Source organism: Oncorhynchus kisutch, linkage group LG3 (genome assembly GCF_002021735.2).
Source record: "Oncorhynchus kisutch isolate 150728-3 linkage group LG3, Okis_V2, whole genome shotgun sequence".
Classification (NCBI taxonomy): domain Eukaryota; kingdom Metazoa; phylum Chordata; class Actinopteri; order Salmoniformes; family Salmonidae; genus Oncorhynchus; species Oncorhynchus kisutch.
In genome coordinates this window covers 7,653,188-7,681,163 of record NC_034176.2, presented here as the reverse complement: position 1 = coordinate 7,681,163, position 27,976 = coordinate 7,653,188, and the positions used below count along the sequence as shown (strand labels likewise).

At 42.8% G+C, this 27,976-nt stretch overlaps 2 protein-coding genes across 8 annotated transcripts in view; both read right to left on the bottom strand.

The window, feature by feature from the left end:
- Positions 1 to 14,759, bottom strand: part of atosb (atos homolog b) — a 39,471-nt gene extending 24,712 nt beyond the window's left edge. For 4 of the 5 annotated variants that reach the window (XM_031817021.1, XM_031817018.1, XM_031817025.1 and 1 more), the window contains exon 1: positions 14,379 to 14,759. The gene's annotated coding sequence lies outside the window, so the exon portion shown is untranslated. Of the gene's footprint in view, positions 1 to 2,372; positions 2,445 to 14,378 lie in introns of all 5 variants that reach the window. The other variant, XM_031817023.1, reaches the window with a different exon arrangement.
- Positions 14,760 to 23,162: 8,403 nt separating this feature from the next.
- LOC109878290 (probable phospholipid-transporting ATPase IM) overlaps positions 23,163 to 27,976 on the bottom strand; it is a 72,989-nt gene continuing 68,175 nt past the window's right edge. For 2 of the 3 annotated variants that reach the window (XM_031817002.1, XM_031817006.1), the window contains exons 28-29: positions 23,938 to 24,068; positions 23,163 to 23,614 (exon numbers count right to left, since the gene is read on the bottom strand). In XM_031817002.1, coding sequence (XP_031672862.1) covers positions 23,288 to 23,614; positions 23,938 to 24,068 — 458 coding nt within the window. In that variant the 3' untranslated portion in view covers positions 23,163 to 23,287. The remainder of the gene's footprint in view (positions 23,615 to 23,937; positions 24,069 to 27,976) is intronic. The other variant, XM_031817007.1, reaches the window with a different exon arrangement.

Here is a 27,976-nt window from a genome sequence, read left to right as displayed (position 1 = left end):
GTGTGTGTGCCTGTGTGTGTGTGTGTCTGTGCCTATGCGTGTGTGTGCGTGTGCGTGTGCGTGTGCCTGTGCGTATGTGTGTGTGTGCGTGTGCCTGTGTGTATGTGTGTCTATGTTCACCTTAGTTCCTCTCTACCAGTTAAAAGGTACAGTATGTATTCCAGGGTATCTGGTTCCTGTGATATAAGACCTTTTACTGCCAAGTCCTTTAAGAGAAAAGTTATGTAGTTTTATCAACGGGTTTCATTTTCAAAAAGGCATAGTCTTTTCTTGATCCAACTTTAAAACCTAAATCCAATGACATAAAAACATAACGTAAACCAGACGTTGAACTGACGCCCAGCGAGGAACAAAGCAACAAGGTTTGAGATTACACTGACAACCAGACACACTGATGATACCATGTGTCTCCCACACACACACACACACACACAACGTTACCAGTGTCACAACATTACACTGACAACCATACACACTGATGATACCATGTGTCTCACACACACACACAACGTTACCAGTGTCACAACATTACACTGACAACCATACACACTGATGATACCATGTGTCTCACACACACAGACACAACGTTACCAGTGTCACAACATTACACTGACAACCATACACACTGATGATACCATGTGTCTCACACACACAGACACAACGTTACCAGTGTCACAACATTGGAGAAATAAATACATGCGACTCTAGATGAAATAGACATAATGATGTTTGTTTCCAACATCAGGGCCGTTTGTATAAAGTGAAGTCTGATTCATGTTTTATTTTCCATGATACTAACAAGTATAGCGATACTGGTACCGTCCAGGCCCTACACACTCGTCCTGGTGTCGTCCCAGCATTTTAAGTGCACTTAAAAAAAGGTGCCATCTAGGACCTAAAATGGTTCTCCACCTGTCCACCGGTAGAACCCCTTTTGGTTCCAAGTAGAACTGTTTTGGTTTACATGTAGAACCCTTTCCACAGAGGGTTCGACCTGGAACCGAAACGCGTACTCCTATGGGGACGGCTGAATAAGAATGTTTTGTGTGTCCTCGCAAGGATGCCTTCTGCCATTCCTAGTTCCTGGCTGCATCCCCTCTGACTTCAAGATGGATCGAGTCGCTCCACTCCTCCAGAAACCAACACTACTCCTCCGACGTCAAAAACTACAGACCTGGATCTCTTATTTCCAAAACACTTAAGGGTGATGTATGTATGTATGTATGTATGTATGTATGTACGTAAAGAGGGGCTAAAAAGTATTTGAAAATAAATTCATTAAATATCCAACAATGTGATTTTCTCATTTTGTCTGTCATAGTTGAAGTGTACCTATGGTGAAAATTACAGGCCTCTCTCATCTTTTGAAAGTGGGAGAACTCGCACAATTGGTGGCTGACTAAATACTTTTTTGGCCCACTGTATGTATGTATAATATACATATATATAATAATATCTCCACTGTCTTCAACACAGCGAACCATCACATCCTCCTCTCCATGTTTAATATATCTCCACGGTGAACCATCACATCCTCCTCTCCATGTTTAATATATCTCCACGGTGAACCATCACATCCTCCTCTCCATGTTTAATATATCTCCACGGTGAACCATCACATCCTCCTCTCCATGTTTAATATATCTCCACGGTGAACCATCACATCCTCCTCTCCATGTTTAATATATCTCCACGGTGAACCATCACATCCTCCTCTCCATGTTTAATATATCTCCACGGTGAACCATCACATCCTCCTCTCCATGTTTAATATATCTCCACGGTGAACCATCACATCCTCCTCTCCATGTTTAATATATCTCCACGGTGAACCATCACATCCTCCTCTCCATGTTTAATATATCTCCACGGTGAACCATCACATCCTCCTCTCCATGTTTAATATATCTCCACGGTGAACCATCACATCCTCCTCTCCATGTTTAATATATCTCCACGGTGAACCATCACATCCTCCTCTCCATGTTTAATATATCTCCACGGTGAACCATCACATCCTCCTCTCCATGTTTAATATATCTCCACGGTGAACCATCACATCCTCCTCTCCATGTTTAATATATCTCCACGGTGAACCATCACATCCTCCTCTCCATGTTTAATATATCTCCACGGTGAACCATCACATCCTCCTCTCCACCCTCTTTGTTAGGATCCCCATTAGCCGTTTACGAAAGCTGCAGCTACTCTTCCTGGGGTCCACACAAAACATGACATAACACTGAACATGACATAACACTGAACATGACATAACACTGAACATGACATAACACTGAACATGACAAAAAAACAGGACACGAAGTCGACATATCAACACACACACACACACACACACAGGGGCTTTATGATACCTTTGGAAAATACTGCAACACTTTGTAGAAAGCACCTTCAGAACACATTGCCCCTCGTTGACGATCCCTTACCTGCAAAAAGGTTTCAAAACAGATGGACGTTTCAAGTGTTGTAGTATGAATAGTAGGGGATAGTGTGTGTGTGTGTGTGTGTGTGTGTGTGTGTGTGTGTGTGTGTCTCTCCCTACTTGTTTTCTTCTCTGCGTTCTCTCTCAGTATGTCTGACAGTAGAAGGGGTTTGGTACTGTATGTTATTGAACAAGAACCACAGACAAAGAGGACTGTGTGTGTGTGTGTGTGTGTGTCCTAACATAAGTTTTGTTGAGTCAAAGCAAAAGGGGCATGTCAGAACCAGCCAGTGGAGAGTTTTTAACTTTGGAAGTGTGTGATTTTTGTATGTATACTAGTCTGGTTCCATAATGTGTGTGTGGCGTTTAAGAGCTATTTAAAGAGCCAAGGAGGAAGTGGTTATTCAAACAGGATCTCCAACCTCTTTTACGCTGCTGCTACTCTGTTTATCATATATGCATAGTCACTTTAAACATACTTACATGTACCTAAAACCTCAAATCAGCCCGACTAACCAGTGCCTGTACATAGCATCTCTACTGTATATAGCATCTCTACTGTACATAAAACCTCAAATCAGCCCGACTAACCAGTGCCTGTACATAGCATCTCTCCTGTACATAGCATCTCTACTGTACAGAAAACCTCAAATCAGCCCGACTAACCAGTGCCTGTACATAGCATCTCTACTGTACATAGCCTCTCTACTGTACATAGCATCTCTACTGTACATAGCATCTCTACTGTACATAGCATCTCTACTGTACATAGCATCTCTACTGTACATAGCCTCTCTACTGTACATAGCCTCTCTACTGTACATAGCCTCTCTACTGTACATAGCATCTCTACTGTACATAGCATCTCTACTGTACATAGCATCTCTACTGTACATAGCATCTCTACTGTACATAGCATCTCTACTGTACATAGCCTCTCTACTGTACATAGCCTCTCTACTGTACATAGCATCTCTACTGTACATAAAACCTCAAATCAGCCCGACTAACCAGTGCCTGTACATAGCATCTCTACTGTACATAGCCTCTCTACTGTACATAGCATCTCTACTGTACATAGCATCTCTACTGTACATAGCCTCTCTACTGTACATAGCCTCTCTACTGTACATAGCATCTCTACTGTACATAGCATCTCTACTGTACATAGCCTCTCTACTGTACATAGCCTCTCTACTGTACATAGCATCTCTACTGTACATAGCATCTCTACTGTACATAGCCTCTCTACTGTACATAGCCTCTCTACTGTACATAGCCTCTCTACTGTACATAGCATCTCTACTGTACATAGCCTCTACTGTACATAACCTCTCTACTGTATATAGCATCTCTACTGTACATAGCCTCTCTACTGTACATAGCATCTCTACTGTACATAGCCTCTCTACTGTACATAGCCTCTCTCCTGTACATAGCCTCTCTCCTGTATATAGCCTCTCTCCTGTATATAGCCTCTACTGTACATAGCCCCTCTACTGTATATAGCCTCTCGTATAGAGCCCCTCTACTGTATAGAGCCCCTCTACTGTATAGAGCCCCTCTACTGTATAGAGCCCCTCTACTGTATAGAGCCCCTCTACTGTATAGAGCCCCTCTACTGTATAGAGCCCCTCTACTGTATAGAGCCCCTCTACTGTATAGAGCCTCTCTACTGTATAGAGCCTCTACTGTATAGAGTCCCTCTACTGTATAGAGCCCCTCTACTGTATAGAGCCCCTCTACTGTATAGAGCCCCTCTACTGTATAGAGCCCCTCTACTGTATATAGCCTCTCTACTGTATATAGTCTCTCCTGTATATAGTCTCTCTACTGTATATAGCCTCTGTACTGTATATAGCCTGTCTTTTAACTGGTGTTTTTATTTCTTTACTTATCTATTGTTCACCTAATACCTTTTTTTTTTAAATTAAAAATGGCACTATTAGTTAGAGCCTGTAAGTAAGCATTTCACTGTGAGGTCTACTACACCTGTTGTATTCAGCATTTCACTGTAAGGTCTACTACACCTGTTGTATTCAGCATTTCACTGTAAGGTCTACTACACCTGTTGTATTCAGCATTTCACTGTGAGGTCTACTACACCTGTTGTATTCAGCATTTCACTGTAAGGTCTACTACACCTGTTGTATTCAGCATTTCACTGTAAGGTCTACTACACCTGTTGTATTCAGCATTTCACTGTAAGGTCTACTACACCTGTTGTATTCAGCATTTCACTGTAAGGTCTACTACACCTGTTGTATTCAGCATTTCACTGTAAGGGCTACTACACCTGTTGTATTCAGCATTTCACTGTAAGGTCTACTACACCTGTTGTATTCAGCATTTCACTGTAAGGGCTACTACACCTGTTGTATTCAGCATTTCACTGTAAGGTCTACTAGACCTGTTGTATTCAGCATTTCACTGTAAGGTCTACTAGACCTGTTGTATTCAGCATTTCACTGTAAGGTCTACTACACCTGTTGTATTCAGCATTTCACTGTAAGGTCTACTACACCTGTTGTATTCAGCATTTCACTGTAAGGTCTACTACACCTGTTGTATTCAGCATTTCCTGTGAGGTCTACTACACCTGTTGTATTCAGCATTTCACTGTAAGGTCTACTACACCTGTTGTATTCAGCATTTCACTGTAAGGTCTACTACACCTGTTGTATTCAGCATTTCCTGTGAGGTCTACTACACCTGTTGTATTCAGCATTTCACTGTAAGGTCTACTACACCTGTTGTATTCAGCATTTCACTGCGAGGTCTACTACACCTGTTGTATTCATCATTTCACTGCAAGGTCTACTATACCTGTTGTATTCATCATTTCACTGTAAGGTCTACTATACCTGTTGTATTCATCATTTCACTGTAAGGTCTACTATACCTGTTGTATTCAGCATTTCACTGTAAGGTCTACTACACCTGTTGTATTCAGCATTTCACTGTAAGGTCTACTACACCTGTTGTATTCAGCATTTCACTGTGAGGTCTACTACACCTGTTGTATTCAGCATTTCACTGTAAGGTCTACTACACCGGTTGTATTCAGCATTTCACTGTGAGGTCTACTACACCGGTTGTATTCAGCATTTCACTGTAAGGTCTACTAGACCTGTTATATTCAGCATTTCACTGTAAGGGCTACTACACCTGTTGTATTCAGCATTTCACTGTAAGGGCTACTACACCTGTTGTATTCAGCATTTCACTGTAAGGTCTACTAGACCTGTTGTATTCAGCATTTCACTGTAAGGTCTACTACACCTGTTGTATTCGGCGCACGTTACAAATCAACTTTGATTAGTGATCTCATAGTATTCCTTTGAAATTTGACGTGTTATGGATGAACTTCTATTTCTTAATGCATTAATTCCACGTGGTTACAGGGTTAATTCCACGTGGTAACAGGGTTAATTCCACGTGGTTACAGGGTTAATTCCGCATGGTTACAGGGTTAATTCCGCGTGGTTACAGGGTTAATTCCACGTGGTTACAGGGTTAATTCCACGTGGTTACAGGGTTAATTCCACGTGGTTACAGGGTTAATTCCACGTGGTTACAGGGTTAATTCCACGTGGTTACAGGGTTAATTCCACGTGGTTACAGGGTTAATTCCGCGTGGTTACAGGGTTAATTCCGCGTGGTTACAGGGTTAATTCCGCGTGGTTACAGGGTTAATTCCGCGTGGTTACAGGGTTAATTCCGCATGGTTACAGGGTTAATTCCACGTGGTTACAGGGTTAATTCCACGTGGTTACAGGGTTAATTCCACGTGGTTACAGGGTTAATTCTGCATGGTTACAGAATAAATTCTGCATGGTTACAGGGTTAATTCTGCATGGTTACAGAATAAATTCTGCATGGTTACAGAATAAATTCTGCATGGTTACAGAATAAATTCTGCATGGTTACAGGGTTAATTCCACGTGGTTACAGGGTTAATTCCATGTGGTTACAGGGTTAATTCCACGTGGTTACAGGGTTAATTCCACGTGGTTACAGGGTTAATTCCACGTGGTTACAGGGTTAATTCCACGTGGTTACAGGGTTAATTCCACGTGGTTACAGGGTTAATTCCACGTGGTTACAGGGTTAATTCCGCGTGGTTACAGGGTTAATTCCGCGTGGTTACAGGGTTAATTCCGCGTGGTTACAGGGTTAATTCCGCGTGGTTACAGGGTTAATTCCGCGTGGTTACAGGGTTAATTCCGCGTGGTTACAGGGTTAATTCCGCATGGTTACAGGGTTAATTCCACGTGGTTACAGGGTTAATTCCACGTGGTTACAGGGTTAATTCCACGTGGTTACAGGGTTAATTCTGCATGGTTACAGAATAAATTCTGCATGGTTACAGGGTTAATTCTGCATGGTTACAGAATAAATTCTGCATGGTTACAGAATAAATTCTGCATGGTTACAGAATAAATTCTGCATGGTTACAGGGTTAATTCCACGTGGTTACAGGGTTAATTCCATGTGGTTACAGGGTTAATTCCACGTGGTTACAGGGTTAATTCCACGTGGTTACAGGGTTAATTCCACGTGGTTACAGGGTTAATTCCACGTGGTTACAGGGTTAATTCCACGTGGTTACAGGGTTAATTCCACGTGGTTACAGGGTTAATTCCACGTGGTTACAGGGTTTATTCCGAATAAATTCTGTTACAGGGTTGAAACAGAAACAACTCATTCTGAGTGGTTAAGATTAGGGCTACGGTTTTGGATTCGATTTTTATTAGGATCCCCGTTAGCCGATGCCAACGGAGACAGCTAGTCTTACTGGGGTCCGACACATAACGGAATAGACATTACAGACAAAATACTTTACAATTAACATACAGTACCAGTCTAAAGTTTGGACACACCTACTCATTTTTTTTTTATTACTATATTCTACATTGTAGAATAATATTGAAGACACCAAAACTATGAAATAAACACATGGAATCATGTAGTAACCAAAAAAAAAAAGTGTTATATATTATTTTATATTTGAGATTCTTCACATAGCCACTTCACATAGCCACATAGCATTCTCTCAACCAGCTTCATGAGGTAGTCACCTGGAATGCCTTTCCAACAGTCTTGAAGTTCACACATATGCTGAGCACTTGAATTGGGTTGAGGTGGGATGATTGTGGAGGCCAGGTCATCTAATGCAGCACTCCATCACTCCCTTTATTGGTCAAATAGCCCTTACACAGCCTGGAGATGTGTTTTAGGTCATTGTCCTGTTGAAAAACAGATGATAGTCCCACTAGGCGCAAACCAGATGAGATGGTGAATCGCTGCAGAAAGCTGTGGTAGCCAAGCTGGTGAAGTGTGCCTTGAATTCTAACTAAATCACTGAGATTGTCACCAGCAAAGCACCCCCACATCATCACACCCCCTCCTCCATGCTTCTTGGCGGGAACCACACATGTAGCGATCCGTTCACCTACTCTGCGTCTCACAAAAACACTGCAGCTGGAACCAAAAATCTCAAATTTGGACTCATCAGACCAAAGGACAGATTTCCACCGGTCTAATGTCCATTGCTCGTATTTGTTGGTCCAAGCAAGTCTCTTCTTCTTATTGGTGTTCTTTAGTAGTGGTTTCTTTGCAGCATTTCAACCATGAAGGCCTGATTCACTCAGTCTCTGAACAGTTGATGTTGAGATGTGTCTGTTACTTGAACTCTGTGAAGCATTTATTTGGGCTGCAATCTGAGGTGCAGTAAATTGCCGATTTCTGAGTCTGGTAACTAATGAACTGATCCTCTGCAGCAGAGGTAACACTGGGTCTTCCTTTCCTGTAGCGGTCCTCTTGAGAGACAATTTCATCACAGCGCTTGATGGTTTTTGCAACTGCACTTTGAAGAAACTTTCAAAGTTCTTAACATTTTCTGGATTGACTGACCTTCATGTCTTAAAGTAATGATCAATTGTGTGTTACTTTTGTACATAACTTATTTTTTCTAAAAACTGCATTGTTGATTAAGGGCTTGTCAGTAAGTATTTCACTGTAAAGGTCTACACCTGTTGTATTCGGCTCATGTGACAAATTACATTTGACATGACTGTCATTTCTCTTTGCTTATTTGAGCTGTTCTTGCCATAATATGGACTTGGTCTTTTACCAAATAGGGCTATCTTCTGTATACCACCCCTACCTTGGCACAACACAACTGATTGGCTCAAATGAATTAAGAAGGAATGAAAATCCACATATTAACTTTTAACAAGGCACACCTGATAATTGAAATGCATTCCAGGTGACTACCTCATGAAGCTGGTTGAGAAAATGCCAAGAGTGTGCAAAGCTGTCAAGGCAAAAGGTTGGCTACTTTGAAGAATCTCAAATAAAAATATTTTGATTTGTTTAACACATTTTTGGTTACTACATGATTCCATATGTTTTATTTCAGAGTTGTAGAATAATAGTGAAAACAATTGAATGTGTGTCACGCCTTGGTCTTAGTATTTTGTGTTTTCTTTAATTATTTGTTCAGGCCAGGGTGTGACATGGGTTATTGTGTTGTGTTTCGTATTGGGGTTTGTAGTATTTGGGATCGCGGCTGATTAGGCGAGGGTGGATTACCCAGGACGCGAAGGGGAGGAACTAGGACATTAATGAAGTGGGGTCCACGTCCCGAGCCGGAGCCGCCACCAATGACAGACGCCCACCCGGACCCTCCCTATGGTTTTGAGGTGCGTCCGGGAGTCCGCACCTTGGGGGGGGGGGGGGGGGTTCTGTCACGCCTTGGTCTTAGTGTTTTGTGTTTTCGTTATATATTTTGGTCAGGCCAGGGTGTGACATGGGTTTACGTGTTGTGTTTCGTATTGGGGTTTTGTAGTATTTGGGATCGCGGCTGATTAGGGGTGTTGTATAGGCTTGGCTGCCTGAGGCGGTTCTCAATCAGGAGTCAGGTGCTTCTCGTTGCCTCTGATTGGGAACCGTATTTAGGTAGCCTGAGTTCGCTTTGTATTTCGTGGGAGATTGTTCCTGTCTCTGTGTAGTGTTCACCAGATAGGCTGTATTAGGTTTCACATTCCGTTTGTTGTTTTTTTGTATTTATCGTTATTTCATGTACCGTCACTTTTTTTCATTAAAAACACGAGTAAACACCACGCTGCATTTCGGTCCGACTCTCTTTCAACAAACGAAGAACGCCGTTACAATGTGTAGGTTTGTCCAAACTTTTGACTGGTACTGTACATTTAAAAACATTAACGTGTGTGTGTGTGTGTGTGTGTGTGTGTGTCAGTTACACATACACACAGAAATGAGGTCATCTGGGGGAGAGGAGTTGTGGTGAGGTGTTGCTGTTGTTTAAAACCAGGTTTGCTGTTCACTTGAGCAATATGAGATGGAATGGAGTTCCATACAGTAATGGCTCTATATAATACTGTAGGCTTTCTTGAATTTGTTCTGGATTTGGGGACTGTGAAAAGACCCCTGGTGGCATGTGTGGTGAGATAAGTGTGTGTGTGTGTGTGTGTGTGTGTGTGTGTGAGTTGACTATGCAAGCGATTTGGAATTTCCAACACGACTGTTTCTTGCAAAACAAGAAGTGAAGCAGTCAGTCTTTCCTCAACCTCTTAGGCAAGAGAGACTGTCATGCAAAGTATTGATATCAGCCAAATGATTACAATGTGGGCATTGTAGATAACACCAGAGCCTGCAGGACTTGCTTTGTGGAGTGTGATGTCAAGAAAAGCTGAGAATCTCTATCACGGACAGACCGGCAGGTATCCTAGTGGTTAGAGTGTTGGGTCAGTAACCGAAAGGTTGCTAGATAGAATCCCCGAGCTGACAAGGTAAAAAAAATCTGTCATTCCTCCCCTGAACAAGTTAAAGCTTGGTTGCAAATGGGTCTTCCAAATGGACAATGACCCCAAGCATACTTCCAAAGTTGTGGCAAAATGGCAAAATGAACAACAAAGTCAAGGTATTGGAGTGGCCATCACAAAGCCCTGACCTCAATCCTTGAAAAAGCGTATGCAAGCAAGGAGGCCTACAAACCTGACTCAGTTACACCAGCTCTGTCAGGAGGAATGGGACAAAATTAATCCAACTTATTGTGGGAAGCTTGTGGAAGGCTACCCTAAACATTTGACCCAAGTTAAACAATTTAAAGGCAATGCTACCAAGTACTAATTGAGTGTATGTAAACTTCCGACCAACTGGGAATGTGATTAAAGAAATAAAAGCCGAAATAAATAATTCTCTCTGCTATTATTCTGACATTTCACATTCTTAAAATAAAGTGGTGATCATAACTGACCTAATACAGGGAATTTTTACTAGGATTAAATATCAGGAATTGTGAAAAACTGAGTTTAAATGTATTTGCCTAAGGTGTATGTAAACTTCCGACTTCAACTGTAGATATAGCTCCTATGTGTGTATATCAAAGTTCTTAGGACCTTTTCAAATGTTCAAATGCTGGAGGACAATGTCCACTGGTTTTAACATGATAAAAGAAAGAGAAGGAGAGACGGAAATTGAGAGAGGGAGAGAGAACAAGAGAGGGAGAGAGAGAGGGAGAGAGTGAGAGAGAACAAGAGAGAGGGAGAGAGAGAGAGAGAGAGAGAGAGAGAACAAGAGAGAGTGAGAGAGGGAGAGAGAGTGGGAGAGAGAACAGGAGAGGGAGAGAGTGGGAGAGAGTGGGAGAGAGTGGGAGAGAGTGGGAGAGAGTGGGAGAGAGTGGGAGAGAGAACAAGAGAGGGAGAGAGTGGGAGAGAGAACAAGAGAGGGAGAGAGTGGGAGAGAGAACAAGAGAGGGAGAGAGTGGGAGAGAGAACAAGAGAGGGAGAGAGTGGGAGAGAGAACAAGAGAGGGAGAGAGAACAAGAGAGGGAGAGAGAACAAGAGAGGGAGAGAGAACAAGAGAGGGAGAGAGTGGGAGAGAGAACAAGAGAGAGAACAAGAGAGGGAGAGAGTGGGAGAGAGAACAAGAGAGGGAGAGAGTGGGAGAGAGAACAAGAGAGGGAGAGAGAACGGGAGAGAGAACAAGAGAGGGAGAGAGATATGACCATATTAGAGAGACATATTTCCCTCAGATTACACAGATCCACAAAGAATTCGAAAACAAATCCAATTTTGAAAAACTCCCATATCTACTGGGTGAAATTCCACAGTGTGCCATCACAGCAGCAAGATTTGTGACCTGTTGCCACGAGAAAAGGGCAACCAGTGAAGAACAAACACCATTGTAAATACCACCCATATTTATGCTTATTTATTTTATCTTGTGTCCTTTAGCCATTTGTACATTGTTAGAACACTGTATATATATATATATATATATAATATGACATTTGTAATGTCTTTACTGTTTTGAAGCTTCTGTATGTGTAATGTTTACTGTTCATTTGTTGTTTTTCACTTTATATATTCACTTTGTATGTTGTCTACCTCACTTGCTTTGGCAATGTTAACACATGTTTCCCATGCCAATAAAGCCCTTGAATTGAAAAAAAATTGAGAGTGAGAGAGGGAGAGAGAACAAGAGAGGGAGAGAGAACGAGAGAGGGAGAGAGAACAAGAGAGGGAGAGAGAGTGAGAAAGCATGTGAGAGAGGAGACAATGCAGGAAGGGCCTTCTATGCCATCAAAAGGAACATAGAATTCAACATACCAATTAGGATCTGGCTAAAAAAAATACTTGAATCAGTTAAAGAACCCATTGCCCTTTATGGTTGTGAGGTCTGGGGTTCTGCTCACCAACCAAGACTTCACTAAAGAGGACAAACACCAATGCAGAATTCTGTAAAAATATCCTCGGTGTACAACGTAAAACAACATAATATATTCAGAGCAGACACGCAATAATTATCAAAATCCAGAAAGGAGCAGTTAAAAATTCTACAACCACCTAAAAGGAAGCGATTCCCAAACCTTCCATAACAAAGCCATCACCGACAGAAGAGTCCCCCTAAGCAAGCTGGTCCGGAGGCTCTGTTCACAAACAGACCCCACAGAGCCCCAGGACTGCAACACAATTAGACCCAACCAAATCATGAGAAAACAGAAAGATAATTACTTGACACATTGGAAAGCATAAACAAAAAACCCCAGAGTAAACTAGATTGCTATTTGGCCCTAAACAGAATACATGAACACTGTGACTGACCCAAAATTAAAGAAAGCTTTGACTATGTACAGACTCGGTGAGCATAGCCTTGCTATTGAGAAAGCCTATCTTCTCTTGAGAGCCAGGTCTGCCTATGTACACACGGCCCACAAAATGAGGTGGAAACTGAGCAGCACTTCCTAACTTGCTGCCAAATGTATGACCATAGAGACACATACTTCCCTCAGATTACACAGAAACACAAAGAATTCAAAACAACCCCATTTTGATAAACTCCCACATCTATTGGGTAAGATACCACAGTCACAGAAGCAAGATTTGTGAGAAAATAGAAACCAGTGAAGATCAAAAAAACATTTTAATACAACCCATATTTAATGTTTATTTATTTTCCCTTTTGTACTTTAAATATTTGCATATAATATGACATTTGAAATGTCTTTATTCTTTTGGAACTTTTGTAATGTCTACTGTAAACACATTTTTGATGATCTATTTCACTTGCTTTGGCAAGTTTGTAAACATCTGTTTCCCATGCCAATAAAGCCCCTTAAATTGAAGTTGAATTGAAAAGAGAGGGAGGAGGAGCTTGTCCCAGTGCTGCATGTGCAGGTCAGATAAGGAAGTGCATGGAGGTGTGTGCGTGTCAAGGGTGTAGACCCTGCCAGGCCCACCCAATCAGATTGAGAGAGAAAAAAGTACATTATTTTTGCATAGTTGAGTGTGCATTGTATAGGAGTATAGTTTTTACTGTGTGTGTGCCTGCATGCTGTGTCTTTGTATGATGGTACTGTAAAGACTGTGCGTGTTTATAATGTCTGTGTGTGTGTATATGTGTAATGTGTTTGCCAATGCTATCTTGCCTGGTTGGTGAATACAAAGAGAAGGGCCCTGCAGCTGTGCTCAATCACACACCTCTACGTCACCACACTTCTTATCACAGTAGCAAAGGCTACTAGCCTACTGCAACAATGCAGTCATACAACATAGCAGCAGTAATAACTGTGGCATTGTAGCTCGGGTCAGTACATTGGACCACAGGTACGGTGTCCCAGTGGACAGCCTCCCTCCAATGCATGTCCATCTACCTAGCTGTACCTCCTCTTATGGAACAATGAAACCAGGGGGGGGGGGGGGGGGGGTACTCTTCCCTCGCCTATGCTGTTAGTTATAGCAATATTATTAAGGTTATTCCACTGCCATGGTACCATCATCAACTCAAAAAGATGTATGGCATGTGTGTGTGGTGGGTGAGTTTCACGCCCCTCCCTCGCGCACATAGGCTACGATTTACAGACAGTACTAGGCAAAATCCATTGCATCTGTATGTAGTTAAGGCATGGCATGCAGACTGTGTCCTTTACTCACACACACACACACACACACACACACACACACACACACACACACACGGGATGGGACTTAATCTCCTTGTTCTTATTCTGCACACGCACAAGTTTTGTTGTTTGTTAAGGAAGATGATGGCAAACAAAGCAGAGGAACGCCCCTTTGGCAGACGTACAGTGTGTGTGTGTCATGACATTGTATTCTGGGCTTGTCTGGTATTTCAAATGGTAAAGAAAATAATGCAATAGTAAAAAGTTATAAACTACCATGTAGCCAGCTGCCTTGATGTATTGCATCATTTGTCTGTTTTTCCACAAAGACCACTGTTCACATTTATAACCATGAAATGCAAAAGGTGGTTATTATAAAGTCATACAATAGTACAATATCGACAGTGTTTTTACACGATATAACCTAAATGTAAGCCGTTAGCCACCTAGTTTCCAGCATAGGGAAGGAATAAGATTCACTGAACATGAAAACGGTTTGTTACTCACCAGCGCAGTAACTAGCACCTACACGAAGGGAATGACAGGCTTGACACGTACAGAGATGTTAATTAGACATTCCCTTCGTCTCAGAAACGCAGTTTTGGCCTTTTATTTTCGCTCCAGGACAACCCTGGCCGACTTCACATCAAACGTCTCTGTTTAAAATCAAAGATCGGATTGCTATATAAACGTTAGCTAGCTTTGAAGAAAGGTTAATTGCAGCGTCTGTCATCGAAAATACATTTTTTTGTAAAAAGCAGTCTCGTCGTCACTTCTCTTCTCTCTGAACACAACTAGCTAGCTCTTTTGCTTGCTGTCTGGCTACGTCGCTCGTATTTGCTTTTCTGCGCTTCAGCTGTGCTCATCGAAGACCTCCGCCATGAAATAGATCAGTGTCCCTTTAAAGAACGATGTTTCCGGGGTTTGCTGAAAAATCCATAGGAGGCGGGGTTTACAGCCAGCTGGGCACCTGTCATTTAAGTGATTGGTCAGTTGGACTTCCACGAACCAACCAGAGCTCAGTATTCAGACGAATTTTGATTAAACAAATATGTTAAAATATCTCATAATATCATTGGCTTAGGGGTTGGCGACGTTTGGCTAAGACACGCCCAGTACACGTGCTATTTGTCCCTTGCCCCTCCTGGTTGCAGAAAGCAAACTAGAGAGAAATAGAGTTTGTCTTCTAGGTTCCAAAAAGTTGGACCTGGACTGACCCAGGGCAATCCGACCCGGACCCGAATAGACCCAATATATATTTTTAAAAGGGTACCTGGACCCGAACGACCTCTAGCTTGAGGCCTCAACACACAGAGGCCTATGTCAATCCTTTCACAAAAGCCACTTTAAGTCTTTAAATCCTTGAAAGTACTAACCATTATACAATTAACGTTTCTGATAGCCTTCGAACGTTTGCTGTCTCAAAGCGCTCAATTACTTGACAGTTAAACTGATGATGACAGAGTCCTACTGTCACTGCACAATTTAATCCTGGCTGTTTTCAACAGCGATTTTTAAAGCAGCTACTGTAGGAGGGTTCAGGAACCATTGCCATGTTCTCATACAGCTAAGAATAGATAATCAGGAGCAGCCAGTAAGCAGCCCAATACGGACTGGGCTCAGTCGGCTTAGTCATTTCCACCACGCCCTTGACTGGGCCCTGGCATAAGGGTTAGTGATATCTGGGATTCTTAGGACGTCCTTACTCTGAACCCTAACCTTATCCCTTATCTAACCCTAACCATTTTAAATTACACCTTCAATGGGGTATAGGGACGTCCCAAGGATTCCGAATAGCAAGGACCATGGCATAAGGCCCTGGTTACCAGGCCCAAGGCGAGCAAGCCCAGCTGGCCTATCTGCCTCAGGCCCCATCACTACAGGCCTGCCTGGCCTGGAGCATAGGCCTAGCCTTCAACATATTTGACATATTCTAGAATTGTATAGCCTGGTCCCAGATCTGCCAAGTCCATTGATGTCATTCTCATGACAACCACGTTTGGCATGAAAATGATTGACAATGAGTTGGAATGATTTCACAACAGACCTTCACCCAGGCTTGGAATGGTATCTAATTTGCAGACAACTCCAGTGGGCCTTCTGGGCCAACTCAGTTCTGCTTGTCTAATAGCAATAAACAATAAATAATGCTGCTGACCTTGCCTGGCCTGTCTACTTGAAGAATTGGCCTACTTGACATACTTTGTTGTGCTGTACTTGAATTTGTGTTGTACTTTTGGGACTATTCCATTGGTTCCATTGCACATAGCATACCCTTGTTGTGATATGGCATAGATCATTGCCTGTGTCTTTTAAAAAAACATCAGAAATTATTTAAAAATTGTATTTACGGTGAAGGAATGGCTTTGGATTATTGTAAAATGCACGAACAACAACAAAAAACCCTGTCCCACATTCAGCTTGGTAACTTGCCAGCAGTGTTTTTGAGTTTGGGAAGGATGTGTTTGTAGCACCCTCTCCTGGATAATAAATGTACTGTTGAGATCTCCGTTAATACTGCTACGACACATACAATATGTGTCTGTCATGTAGCTGTGTTGGAGTTCTAAGCTGTCTGAGCTAACGAGGTGTCTATTGTTGCTTTCATGTGAATGCGTTAGACATGGTTTCGAGCACTAAATCTCTGTCTAATACGTTCACATGGGAGCACAATCAGTGTTCAGGTCCTTTTTTCACCTTTTTATTCAACACTTGACTGACATCTAGCACTTGCTCTAAATCAGTGGACATACATGTGATCTCTGTTCTATTACAGCTCTCGGATCAGATTCCGTTTCCCCTTAGTTTAGAGAAGCTATTTCAATCTGATATTTCTCCTCTGGTCTAAAATAGACATGTATAGAGGACTCCTCTCTAATATAACATATCATTAAAGACCAGCAAAACTGGTGCAATGTTAAGTGCCTCATTGTAAAAGTCTAACATCTTTCTCTATTACCAACCATGTCTCAATACATAGAAATGATAAAACAGTTGGCATAATATTACAACGGGTGTTTATTTGTATTTTTATGAATAATGAAATATTATAATTAATTATAATTATATTATAAGTGTAAAAAAAATACTGGCCAGCTCTGTCCGGGGGTTGAAACAGCAACCTTGTGTCTACTGCCTAAATGTCTCTTCATCCGAGGGCCGCTGCTCCATGGCTGTCCCTGTGCCTCTCAACTGATGTCGTTATGTTGTATTGGGACCTACAGGTAACTACCAAAATAAAAGAAACACCAACTTAAAGTGTCTGAATAGGGTGTTGGGCCACCACGAGCCAGAACAGCTTCAATGCATCTTGGCATAGATTCTACAAAGTGTCTAGAACTCTATTGGAGGGATGCGATAATATTCTTCCACAAGAAATTCCATAATTTGGTGTTTTGTTGATGGTTGGGCCACCAAGTGCTAACATGCTAACAAGTGCTAACAAGTGCATTTTGTTTTGTTGATGGTTGTGGAAAACGCTGTTTCAGGCACCTCCCCAGAATCTCCCGTAAGTGTTCAATTGGGTTGAGATCTGGTCATGGCCATCCTGAAACGGCCATGGTCTATGGTTTACGTAGTTTTCATGCTCATCAAACCATTCAGTGACCACTCGTGCCCTGTGCATCCTATGGGGACATAGCCATGGTAGCCAGAATAATGGCCTGCGCAGCATTTTTATACATGACCCTAAGCATGATGGGATGTTAATCGATTCATTTACTCAGGATCCACACCTGTGTGGAAGCATCAGCGTTCAATATACTTTGTATCCCTCATTTACTCATGTGTTTCCATTATTTTGGAAGTTACCTGTCGCTGGTCCAGAGGCTAATGGCTAGCATGCTAACGTTGTCACAATCCCATTCAGGATCAACACTGTTGGATGAGGGCTAAATTAGTGAACAGAAGATCTATTCTATCTCCTCCATAAAAACAAATGTCTTATATTATCTAATCCGGCCCACAGGTAGTTTTGAATTGAAATGTGTATAAAAGGAATGAAAAACAGGTTTAAAGGACAAGAACACTTCATCATACAATCGGGATTCTGCTGGAGATGCCCTCCATCTCCCACAATCCATCTTGTCCAGACAGGATGTAGACCCATAAACATGATGATGTGACTCCCTCTCCCTCCATGGGTAGTGTTGAAGTGTACAGTACATCCCTTCACCTGTGTGATTGAATAAGGGTATCATCACAGTGGAGGAGTAGAGGGCTGGTTGAGCATGGAAGAAACTAGCCTAGCATCCTGATTTCGCAAGTTTACATTCCGTTTCACTACACAGATTGAATCCATGATCAGGATGGTCTTACGAGGCTAGGAATTAGGCAAGATACCTACAACTCTGAGATGTTTGGTGTGGCCTTTGGTTTTCTCCTTCCCTACGGTGTCACAGCACTGAGTGAGTATAGTCTATTCTCCTTAGACAGCCTGAGAGAATCTCACAGTCAATCTGTCCTCACACAGGGCTTTAAGAGTATACAGTTGATATGTAGAGGCACATTTCCCCACGAGAAGAGACTTGATGGGACACAAGGCCAAGGAGTGGAACAGGAGACAGAGTGAGGCAGGAAAAAGGAGAAACAGAGGGTTTCATATTTCTGATGGTGTTACAGTATTTGATGTGATTTATTAGGACCCCCATTAGCCGACGCCGTTAGCGACAGTCTTACTGGGGTCCGACATGTAACAAAAAAAGACATTAGAGACAAAAGACATTAGAGACAAAAGACATTAGAGACAAAAGACATTAGAGACAAAAGACTGTCACGAACCTCGCTGAAGAGGGTGCCTCTTCCTGTTCGGGCGGGGCTCGGCGGTCGTCGTCATCGGCCTATTAGCTGCCATCGATTCCTTTTTCCGTTTGTGTTGATTATTGGTTAATTGGGTACACCTGTTTTGTATTAGGGTTTGTTTGTAGGGTAGTTAAGGGCACTAGGCCCGCTGGGTATTTGTGCGGGCTTGTTAATTGTTACTCTATGTTTGATGGTGTGATTTGTTTTCATATCTTTATTCTCCGGTCTATTTTGTTGTTTTGGCAACTTATTATATATGTATTATTATATATGTGTTGCCGTGATTCGTTTTGGTGAAATAAATGTGATAAACGACAGTACCCTGCTCTCTGCGCCTGATTCCACCCACCACTCATAGTTATTCGTAACAAAGACATTAGAATTGACATGCATTTAGAAACAGTAACATGTAGTGTGTGTGTGTGCATCTATCAGGAACACATACATGTCAGTACATACACACAACCAGTAGGTCACATGGGGGAGAGGCGTTGGGCCGTGAGTTGTTGCTTGATTCGTTTTTTTTTTTAAACCAAGTTTGCTGTTCACTTGCGCTATATAAGATTTGAGTTCCGTGCACTCATGACTCTGTATAACACTGTACGTTTCCTTGAATTGGTTCCGGACCTGAGGACTGTGAAAATACCCCTGGTGGGATGTCTGGTGAGGTAAGTCTGTGTGTCAGTGCTGTGTGTAAGTTGACTATGCAAACTATTTGGAATTTCCAAAACATGAATAATTTGTACAAAATACAATTCTCTTCGTTTTAGAGATGTTCAGGACCAGTTTATTTCTGGCCACCGATTCCAAAACAGACTGCAACTCTTTGTTAAGGGTTTCAGTGACTGATGCGTATATGGTTGAAGACTCAGCATACAGTGGCAAGAAACAGTATGTGAACTAATAACACACAAACAGTATGTGAACCCTTTGGAATTACCTGGATTTCTGCATAAATTGGTCATCAAATTTGATCTGATCTTCATCTAAGTCACAGCAATAGAAAAACAAAGTGTGCTTAAACTAATAACACACAAATTATTGTATTTTTCTTGTCTATATTGATACATCATTTAAACATTCACAGTGTAGTTTGGAAAAGTATGTGAACCCCTCTAGGCTATTGACTTCTCTAAAAGCTAATTGGAGTCAGGAGTCAGCTAACCCGGAGTCCAATCAATGAGACGAGATTGGAGATGTTGGTTAGAGCTGCCTTGCCCTATAAAAAACACTCACAAAATGTAAGTTTGCTATTCACAAGAAGCATTGCCTGATGTAAATGATACCTCGAACAAAAGAGATCTCAGAAGACCTAAGATGAAGAAATGTTGACTTGCATAAAGCTGGAAAGGGTTACAAAAGTATCTCTAAAAGCCTTGATGTTCATCAGTCCACGGTAAGACAAATTGTCTATAAATGGAAAAAGTTCAGCACTGTTGCTACTCTCCCTAGGAGTGGCCGTCCTGCAAAGATGACTGCAAGAGCACAGCCCAGAATGTTAAATGAGGTAAAGAAGAATCCTAGAGTGTCAGCTAAAGACTTACAGAAATATCTGGAACTTAATAACATCTCTGCTGACCAGTCTATGATAGGTAAAACACTAAAACACTAAACAAGAATGGTGTTCATGGGAGGACACTACGGAAGAAGCCACTGCTGTCCAAAAAAAACATTACTGCACGTCTGAAGTCTGCAAAAGTGCACCTGGATGTTCCACAGCGCTACTGGAAAAATATTCCGTGGACAGATTAAACTAAAGTTGAGTTGTTTGGAAGGAACATACAACACTATGTGTGGAGAAAAAAATCACAGCACACCAACATCAAAACCTCATCCCAACTGCAAAGAATGGTGGAGGAAGCATCATGGTTTGGGGCTACCTCAGGGCCTGGACAGCTTGCTATCATCGATGGAAAAACGAATTCCCAAGTTTATCAAGACATTTTGCAGGAGAATGTTAGGCTATCTGTCTGCCAATTGAAGCTGAACAGAAGTTGGGTGATGCAACAGGACAACGAACCAGTCAGAGTCCTGACCTCAACCCCATTGAGATGCTGTGGTATGACCTCAAGAGAGCAGTTCACACCAGACATCCCAAGAATATCGCTGAACTGAAACAGTTTTGTAAAGAGGAATGGTCCAAAATTCCTCCTGACCGTTGTGCAGGTCTGATCCGCAACTACAGAAAACATTTGGTTGAGGTTATTGATGCCAAAGGATGGTCAACAACCAGTTATTAAATCCAAGGGTTCACATACTTTTCCCACCCTGCAGTTTGCTAAGAGCTGGAGGCAAACCGATCGGTATGTTGTTAGAACCAGGCCGCGTTTCCACTTTGCCTTTGGCTTCCCTCCAGACCCGAGGACAAAGACTTTCCTGTAGGTTCAGATGACATATTTGACCGATAGAAGTTGCTATAGAGTCACCATCCTCAGTAGCTTTCCCATATACAGTGCATTCGGATAGTATTCAGACCCCTTGACTTTTTCCACATTTTGTTACGTTACAGCTTTATTCTAAAATTGATAAAATTGTTTTTTTTTCACCCTCAATCTATACACGATACCCCATAATGACAAAGCAAAAAAAAAATGAAATATCACATTCACATAATTATTCAGACCCTTTACTCAGTACTTTGTTAAAGCACCTTCGGCAGCGATTACAGCTTTAAGTTTTATTGGGTATGACGCTGCAAGCTTGGCACACCTGTATTTGGGGAGTTTCTCCCATTCTTCTCTGCAGATCCTCTCAAGCTCTGTCCGGTTGGATGGGGAGCGTTGCTGCACAGCTATTTTCAGGTCTCTCCAGAAATGTTTGGGTTCAAGTCCGGGCTCTGGCTGGGCCACTCAAGGACATTCAGAGACTTGTCCTGAAGCGACTCCTGCGTTGTCTTGGCTGCGTGCTTAGGGTCGTTGTCCTGTTGGAAGGTGAACCTTTGCCCCAGTCTGAGGTCCTGAGCATTCTGGAGCAGGTTTGATCTCTCTGTATTTTAGTCTTCATCTTCATCTTTTGCTTTTCTTTTCTTAATATTTTATTTTTATTGGCCAGTCTGAGATAGGGCTTTTTCTTTGCAACTCTGCCTAGAAGGCCAGCATCCCGGAGTCGCCTCTTTAGGGTTGACGTGTAGACTGGTGTTTTGCGGGTACTATTTAATTAATCTGCCAGTTGAGGACTTGTGATGCGTCTGTTTCTCAAACTAGACACTCTAATGTACATGTCCTCTTGCTCAGTTGTGCACTGGGGCCTCCCACTTCTTTTTCTATTCTGGTTAGAGCCAGTTTGCGCTGTTCTGTGAAGGGAGTAGTACACAGCATTGTACGAGATCTTCAGTTACTTGGCAATTTCTCGCATGCTGTCACGCCCTGACCTTAGTATTCTTTGTTTTCTTTATATATTTTGGTTAGGTCAGGGTGTGACATGGGTGATGTATGTGTTTTTCTACTGTCTAGGGGTTATTGTCTATGTGATGTTGCATGTTTGCACTCAGTTTTGATAGCGGTCACATTCGTCTTGTTATTCTGTTTGTTTGTTTAGTATACTTCGTGTTTTCGTCTTTCATTAAAAAGATGTTTTCACATCACGCTGAGCTTTGGTCTCCTCAATACGACGATCGACGAATAGCCTTCATTTCTCAGAACAAGAATAGACTGATGAGTTTCAGAAGAAAGCTCTTTGTTTCTGGCCATTTTGAGCCTGTAATCGAACCCACAAATGCTGATGCTCCAGATACTCAACTAGTCTAAAGAAGGCCAGTTGTATTGCTTCTTTAATCAGGACAACAGTTTTCAGCTGTGCTAACATAATTGCAAAATGTTTTTCTAATGATCAATTAGCCTTTTAAAGTGATTGACTTGGATTAGCCAACACAACGTGCCATTGGAACACAGGAGTGATGGTTGCTGATAATGGGCCTCTGTACATCTATGTAGATATTCCATAAAAAAACTGCCGTTTCCAGCTACAATAGTCATTTCCAACATTAACAATGTCTACACTGTATTCCTGATCAATTTGATGTTATTTTAATGGACAAAAAATGTGGTTTTCTTTTTTTTTTAAAATGACATTTCTAAGTGACCCCAAACTTTTGAACAGTAGTGTATGTGGATAATCTTGTTCCTGTAGTGTTTGTGAACACCCTGGTAGAACGATTAATAACCTGAACCAGATTACAGGCACTGGTTACAGTGAAAAGCTTCCTCTTGAAGGGACAGCTTCATGGAAACCAGTCAATATTCAGGTCCCCAAGAAAGTAGACCTCTTTGTTTACATCACATACACTATCAAGCATTTCACACATATTATTTAGATACTCGGTTAGCACTTGGTGACCCATAGCAACACCCCAAAAGAAAAGGCTTTAGATGTGCCAAGTGAACCTGCAACCACAACACTTCATTAACACTTGACATAAGATCTTCTCTAAGCATTACAGGGAATATGTCTCTGAATATATACAGCAACACCTCCCCCATTAGCATTTCTGTCTCTTCTATAGATGTTATATCCTTGTATTGCTACTGCTGCATCATCAAATGTATTATCTAAGTGAGTCTCGGAAGTGGCTAATATATGAATGTTATCTGACTTTAAAGCTGGCAAAGTGCGGTACATCAGAAGGCGGGGTCTCGCATCATGTGGTACATTTGCAGTGATGTCACCTCCACATCCTGTGGTCTGGAGTTCAGAGCGTTCCCAGTGGGGCTGTATCCGGCTGAGCGGCCCGTGGGGCTGAACCCCGTGGTGCGTCCCAGAGGGGTGAAGGTGGTGGTGAGTGTGATGGCGTGACTGCGCAGGAAACAGTTGGACGTCACCAGGTCCCCGTAGCCCGCCGCATGCGAGAAGGCGTAGCCGGAACGGCGGGTGCTGGTGTGGCGAATCCGGGCACGGCTGGCTAGGGGAGGGGGCGCGGCCTTGGCCTGTCTCACCTTGAACATCACCTGGAGGAAAGGGGAGGGATAGGCTTCATCTTAGATTCAGTAGGGATGTGCCAAAAATGGCACCCTATACCCATAATGGGCCCTGGTCAAAAGTAGTGCACTATATAGGAAATAGGCGGGTATTTTGGGACTAGGATTGTAGGTCAGATTTCCACTTGATCATCATTTTTAAATAAAACCTTTAGGTCAGTGTTTCTAGAAGACTGTGTGTGATTGGTCAGTGTTCCAAGAAGACAGCGTGTGATTGGTCAGTGTTCCTAGAAGACAGTGTGTGATTGGTTAGTGTTCCTAGAAGACAACGTGTGATTGGTCAATGGTTCCACCTTGTCGTTGATAGTGGGGCGGAGCTGTATTAACAGGAAGCGGTAGGCAAGCACAGGAAGTACACAGAGGATGGAGGTGAGCAGGATGGTCAGCCACACGTTGGGCTGGTTCAGGGAGTTCCTGGCTGTGCCTGATGCAGGGAGACAGACATACACACACACACACACACACACCCTGTCTAGAGTTTGTCCTGGCTCAAGATAGTGTTGCAGTGACGTGTAGTGGTGTGTTGTGTAGTGTAGTTGTGTGTAGTTTAGTGTAGTGGTGTGTTGTGTAGTGTAGTGGTGTGTTGTGTGGTGTGGTGTGTAGTGTAGTGTAGTGGTGTGTTGTGTAGTGTAGTGGTGTGGTGTGTTGTGTAGTGTAGTGTAGTGGTGTGTTGTGTAGTGTAGTGGTGTGTAGTGTAGTGGTGTGTAGTGTAGTGTATTGGTGTGTTGTGTAGTGTAGTGGTGTGTTGTGTGGTGTGGTGTGTAGTGTAGTGTATTGGTGTGTTGTGTAGTGTAGTGGTGTGTTGTGTGGTGTGTAGTGTAGTGGTGTGTTGTGTAGTGTAGTGGTGTGTAGTGTAGTGGTGTGTTGTGTAGTGTAGTGGTGTGTTGTGTAGTGTAGTGGTGTGTAGTGTAGTGGTGTGTAGTGTAGTGTATTGGTGTGTTGTGTAGTGTAGTGGTGTGTTGTGTGGTGTGTAGTGTAGTGTAGTGGTGTGTTGTGTAGTGGTGTGGTGTGTAGTGTGGTGTTGTGTAGTGGTGTGTAGTGTAGTGTAGTGTAGTGGTGTGGTGTGGTGTGTAGTGTGGTGTGTAGTGTTGTGGTGTGTAGTGCTGTGGTGTGTTGTATAGTGGTGTGTAGTGTGGTGTGTTGTGTAGTGTTGTGGTGTGTAGTGTGGGGTGGTGTGGTGTGGTGTAGTGTTGTGTAGTGGTGTGTAGTGTAGTGTAGTGGTGTGTAGTGTAGTGTGGTGTGTTGTGGTGTGTAGTGTTGTGTAGTGGTGTGGTGTGTAGTGTGGTGTAGTGGTGTGTTGTGTAGTATAGTGGTGTGTTGTGTAGTGCAGTGGTGTGTTGTGTAGTGTAGTGGTGTGTTGTGTTGTGTGGTGTGGTGTGTAGTGTAGTGGTATGTTGTGTAGTGTAGTGTAGTGGTGTGTAGTGTAGTGTAGTGGTGTGTTGTGTGGTGTGGTGTGTAGTGTAGTGTAGTGGTGTGTAGTGTAGTGTAGTGGTGTGTTGTGTAGTGTAGTGGTGTGTAGTGTAGTGGTGTGTAGTGTAGTGTAGTGGTGTGGTGTTGTGTAGTATAGTGGTGTGTGGTGTGTAGTGTAGTGTAGTGGTGTGTTGTGTGGTGTGGTTTGTAGTGTAGTGTAGTGGTGTGTAGTGTAGTGTAGTGGTGTGTTGTGTAGTGTAGTGGTGTGTTGTGTAGTGTAGTGGTGTGTAGTGTAGTGGTGTGGTGTGTAGTGTAGTGGTGTGTGGTGTGTAGTGTAATGTAGTGGTGTGTTGTGTAGTGATGTGGTGTGTTGTATAGTGGTGTGTAGTGTGGTGTGTTGTGTAGTGTTGTGGTGTGTAGTGTGGTGTGGTGTAGTGGTGTGGTGTGTAGTGTAGTGTTGTGGTGTGTAGTGTTGTGTAGTGTTGTGTAGTGTAGTGTGGTGTGTAGTGTAGTGTAGTGTAGTGGTGTGGTGTGTAGTGTAGTGTAGTGTAGTGTAGTGGTGTGGTGTGGTGTGTAGTGTGGTGTGTTTTGTAGTGTTGTGGTGTGGTGTGTAGTGTGGTGTGGTGTAGTGTTGTGTAGTGGTGTGTATTGTTGTGTAGTGTTGTGTTGTGTAGTGTAGTGTGGTGTGTAGTGTAGTGTAGTGGTGTGTAGTTTTGTGTAGAGGTGTGGTGTGTGGTGTGGTGTGTAGTGTTGTGTAGTGTTGTGTAGTGGTGTGTAGTGTAGTGTTGTGTAGTGGTGTGTAGTGTGGTGTGGTGTAGTGTTGTGTAGTTGTGTGCAGTGGTGTATTGTGTAGTGTGGTGTGGTGTAGTGGGGTGTATTGTTGTGTAATGTTGTGGTGTGTAGTGTTGTGTAGTGTAGTGTTGTGTAGTGTGGTGTGTAGTGTAGTGTAGTGTAGTGTAGTGTAGTGTGGTGTGTAGTGTAGTGTAGTGTAGTGGTGTGTAGTGTATTGTTGTGTTGTGCAGTGGTGTGGTGTGTAGTGTGGTGTGGTGTGGTGTGTAGTGTTGTGTAGTGTAGTGTAGTGGTGTGTAGTGTATTGTTGTGTTGTGTAGTGTTGTGGTGTGAAGTGTGGTGTGGTGTGTTGTGTAGTGTATTGGTGTGGTGTGTTGTGTTGTGTAGTGGTGTGTAGTGTGTTGTGTAGTGTTGTGTAGTGTAGTGGTGTGTTGTGTAGTGTAGTGGTGTGTTGTGTAGTGTTGTGTAGTGTAGTGGTGTGTAGTTTAGTGGTGTGTAGTATAGTGGTGTGTTGTGTAGTGGTGTGTAGTGTAGTGTAGTGGTGTGTTGTGGTGTGTAGTGTAGTGTTGTGTAGTGTAGTGGTGTGTAGTGTAGTGTAGTGTTGTGTAGTGTAGTGGTGTGTAGTGTAGTGTAATGTTGTGTAGTGTAGTGGTGTGTAGTGTAGTGTTGTGTAGTGTAGTGGTGTGTAGTGTAGTGGTGTGTAGTGGTGTGTAGTGTAGTGTTGTGTAGTGTAGTGGTGTTGTGTAGTGTAGTGTAGTGGTGTGTAGTGTAGTGTAGTGTTGTGGTGTGTAGTGTTGTGTAGTGCAGTGGTGTGTAGTGGGGTGTAGTGTAGTGGTGTGTTGTGTAGTGTTGTGTAGTGTAGTGGTGTGTTGTGTAGTGTAGTGGTGTGTAGTGTAGTGGTGTGTAGTGTAGTGTTGTGTAGTGTAGTGGTGTTGTGTAGTGTAGTGTAGTGGTGTGTAGTGTAGTGTAGTGTTGTGGTGTGTAGTGTTGTGTAGTGCAGTGGTGTGTAGTGGTGTGTAGTGTAGTGGTGTGTTGTGTAGTGGTGTGTAGTGTAGTGTAATGTTGTGTAGTGTAGTGGTGTGTAGTGTAGTGTTGTGTTGTGTAGTGTAGTGGTGTGTAGTGTAGTGGTGTGTAGTGTAGTGGTGTGTAGTGTAGTGTGGTGTGTTGTGGTGTGTAGTGTTGTGTAGTGGTGTGGTGTGTAGTGTGGTGTAGTGGTGTGTTGTGTAGTATAGTGGTGTGTTGTGTAGTGCAGTGGTGTGTTGTGTAGTGTAGTGGTGTGTTGTGTTGTGTGGTGTGGTGTGTAGTGTAGTGGTATGTTGTGTAGTGTAGTGTAGTGGTGTGTAGTGTAGTGTAGTGGTGTGTTGTGTAGTGTAGTGGTGTGTTGTGTAGTGTAGTGGTGTGTAGTGTAGTGGTGTGGTGTGTAGTGTAGTGGTGTGTTGTGTTGTGTGGTGTGTAGTGTAATGTAGTGGTGTGTTGTGTAGTGATGTGGTGTGTTGTTTGTCTAGTGGTGTGTAGTGTGGTGTGTTGTGTAGTGTTGTGGTGTGTAGTGTGGTGTGGTGTAGTGGTGTGGTGTGTAGTGTTGTGTAGTGTAGTGTTGTGTAGTGTAGTGTGGTGTGTAGTGTAGTGTAGTGTAGTGGTGTGGTGTGTAGTGTTGTGTAGTGTAGTGTAGTGTAGTGTAGTGTAGTGTAGTGTAGTGGTGTGGTGTGTAGTGTGGTGTGTTTTGTAGTGTTGTGGTGTGGTGTGTAGTGTGGTGTGGTGTAGTGTTGTGTTGTGTAGTGGTGTGTATTGTTGTGTAGTGTTGTGTTGTGTAGTGTAGTGTGGTGTGTAGTGTAGTGTAGTGGTGTGTAGTTTTGTGTAGAGGTGTGGTGTGTGGTGTGGTGTGTAGTGTTGTGTAGTGTTGTGTAGTGGTGTGTAGTGTAGTGTTGTGTAGTGGTGTGTAGTGTGGTGTGGTGTAGTGTTGTGTAGTTGTGTGCAGTGGTGTATTGTGTAGTGTGGTGTGGTGTAGTGGGGTGTATTGTTGTGTAATGTTGTGGTGTGTAGTGTTGTGTAGTGTTGTGTAGTGTGGTGTGTAGTGTAGTGTAGTGTGGTGTGTAGTGTAGTGTAGTGTAGTGGTGTGTAGTGTATTGTTGTGTT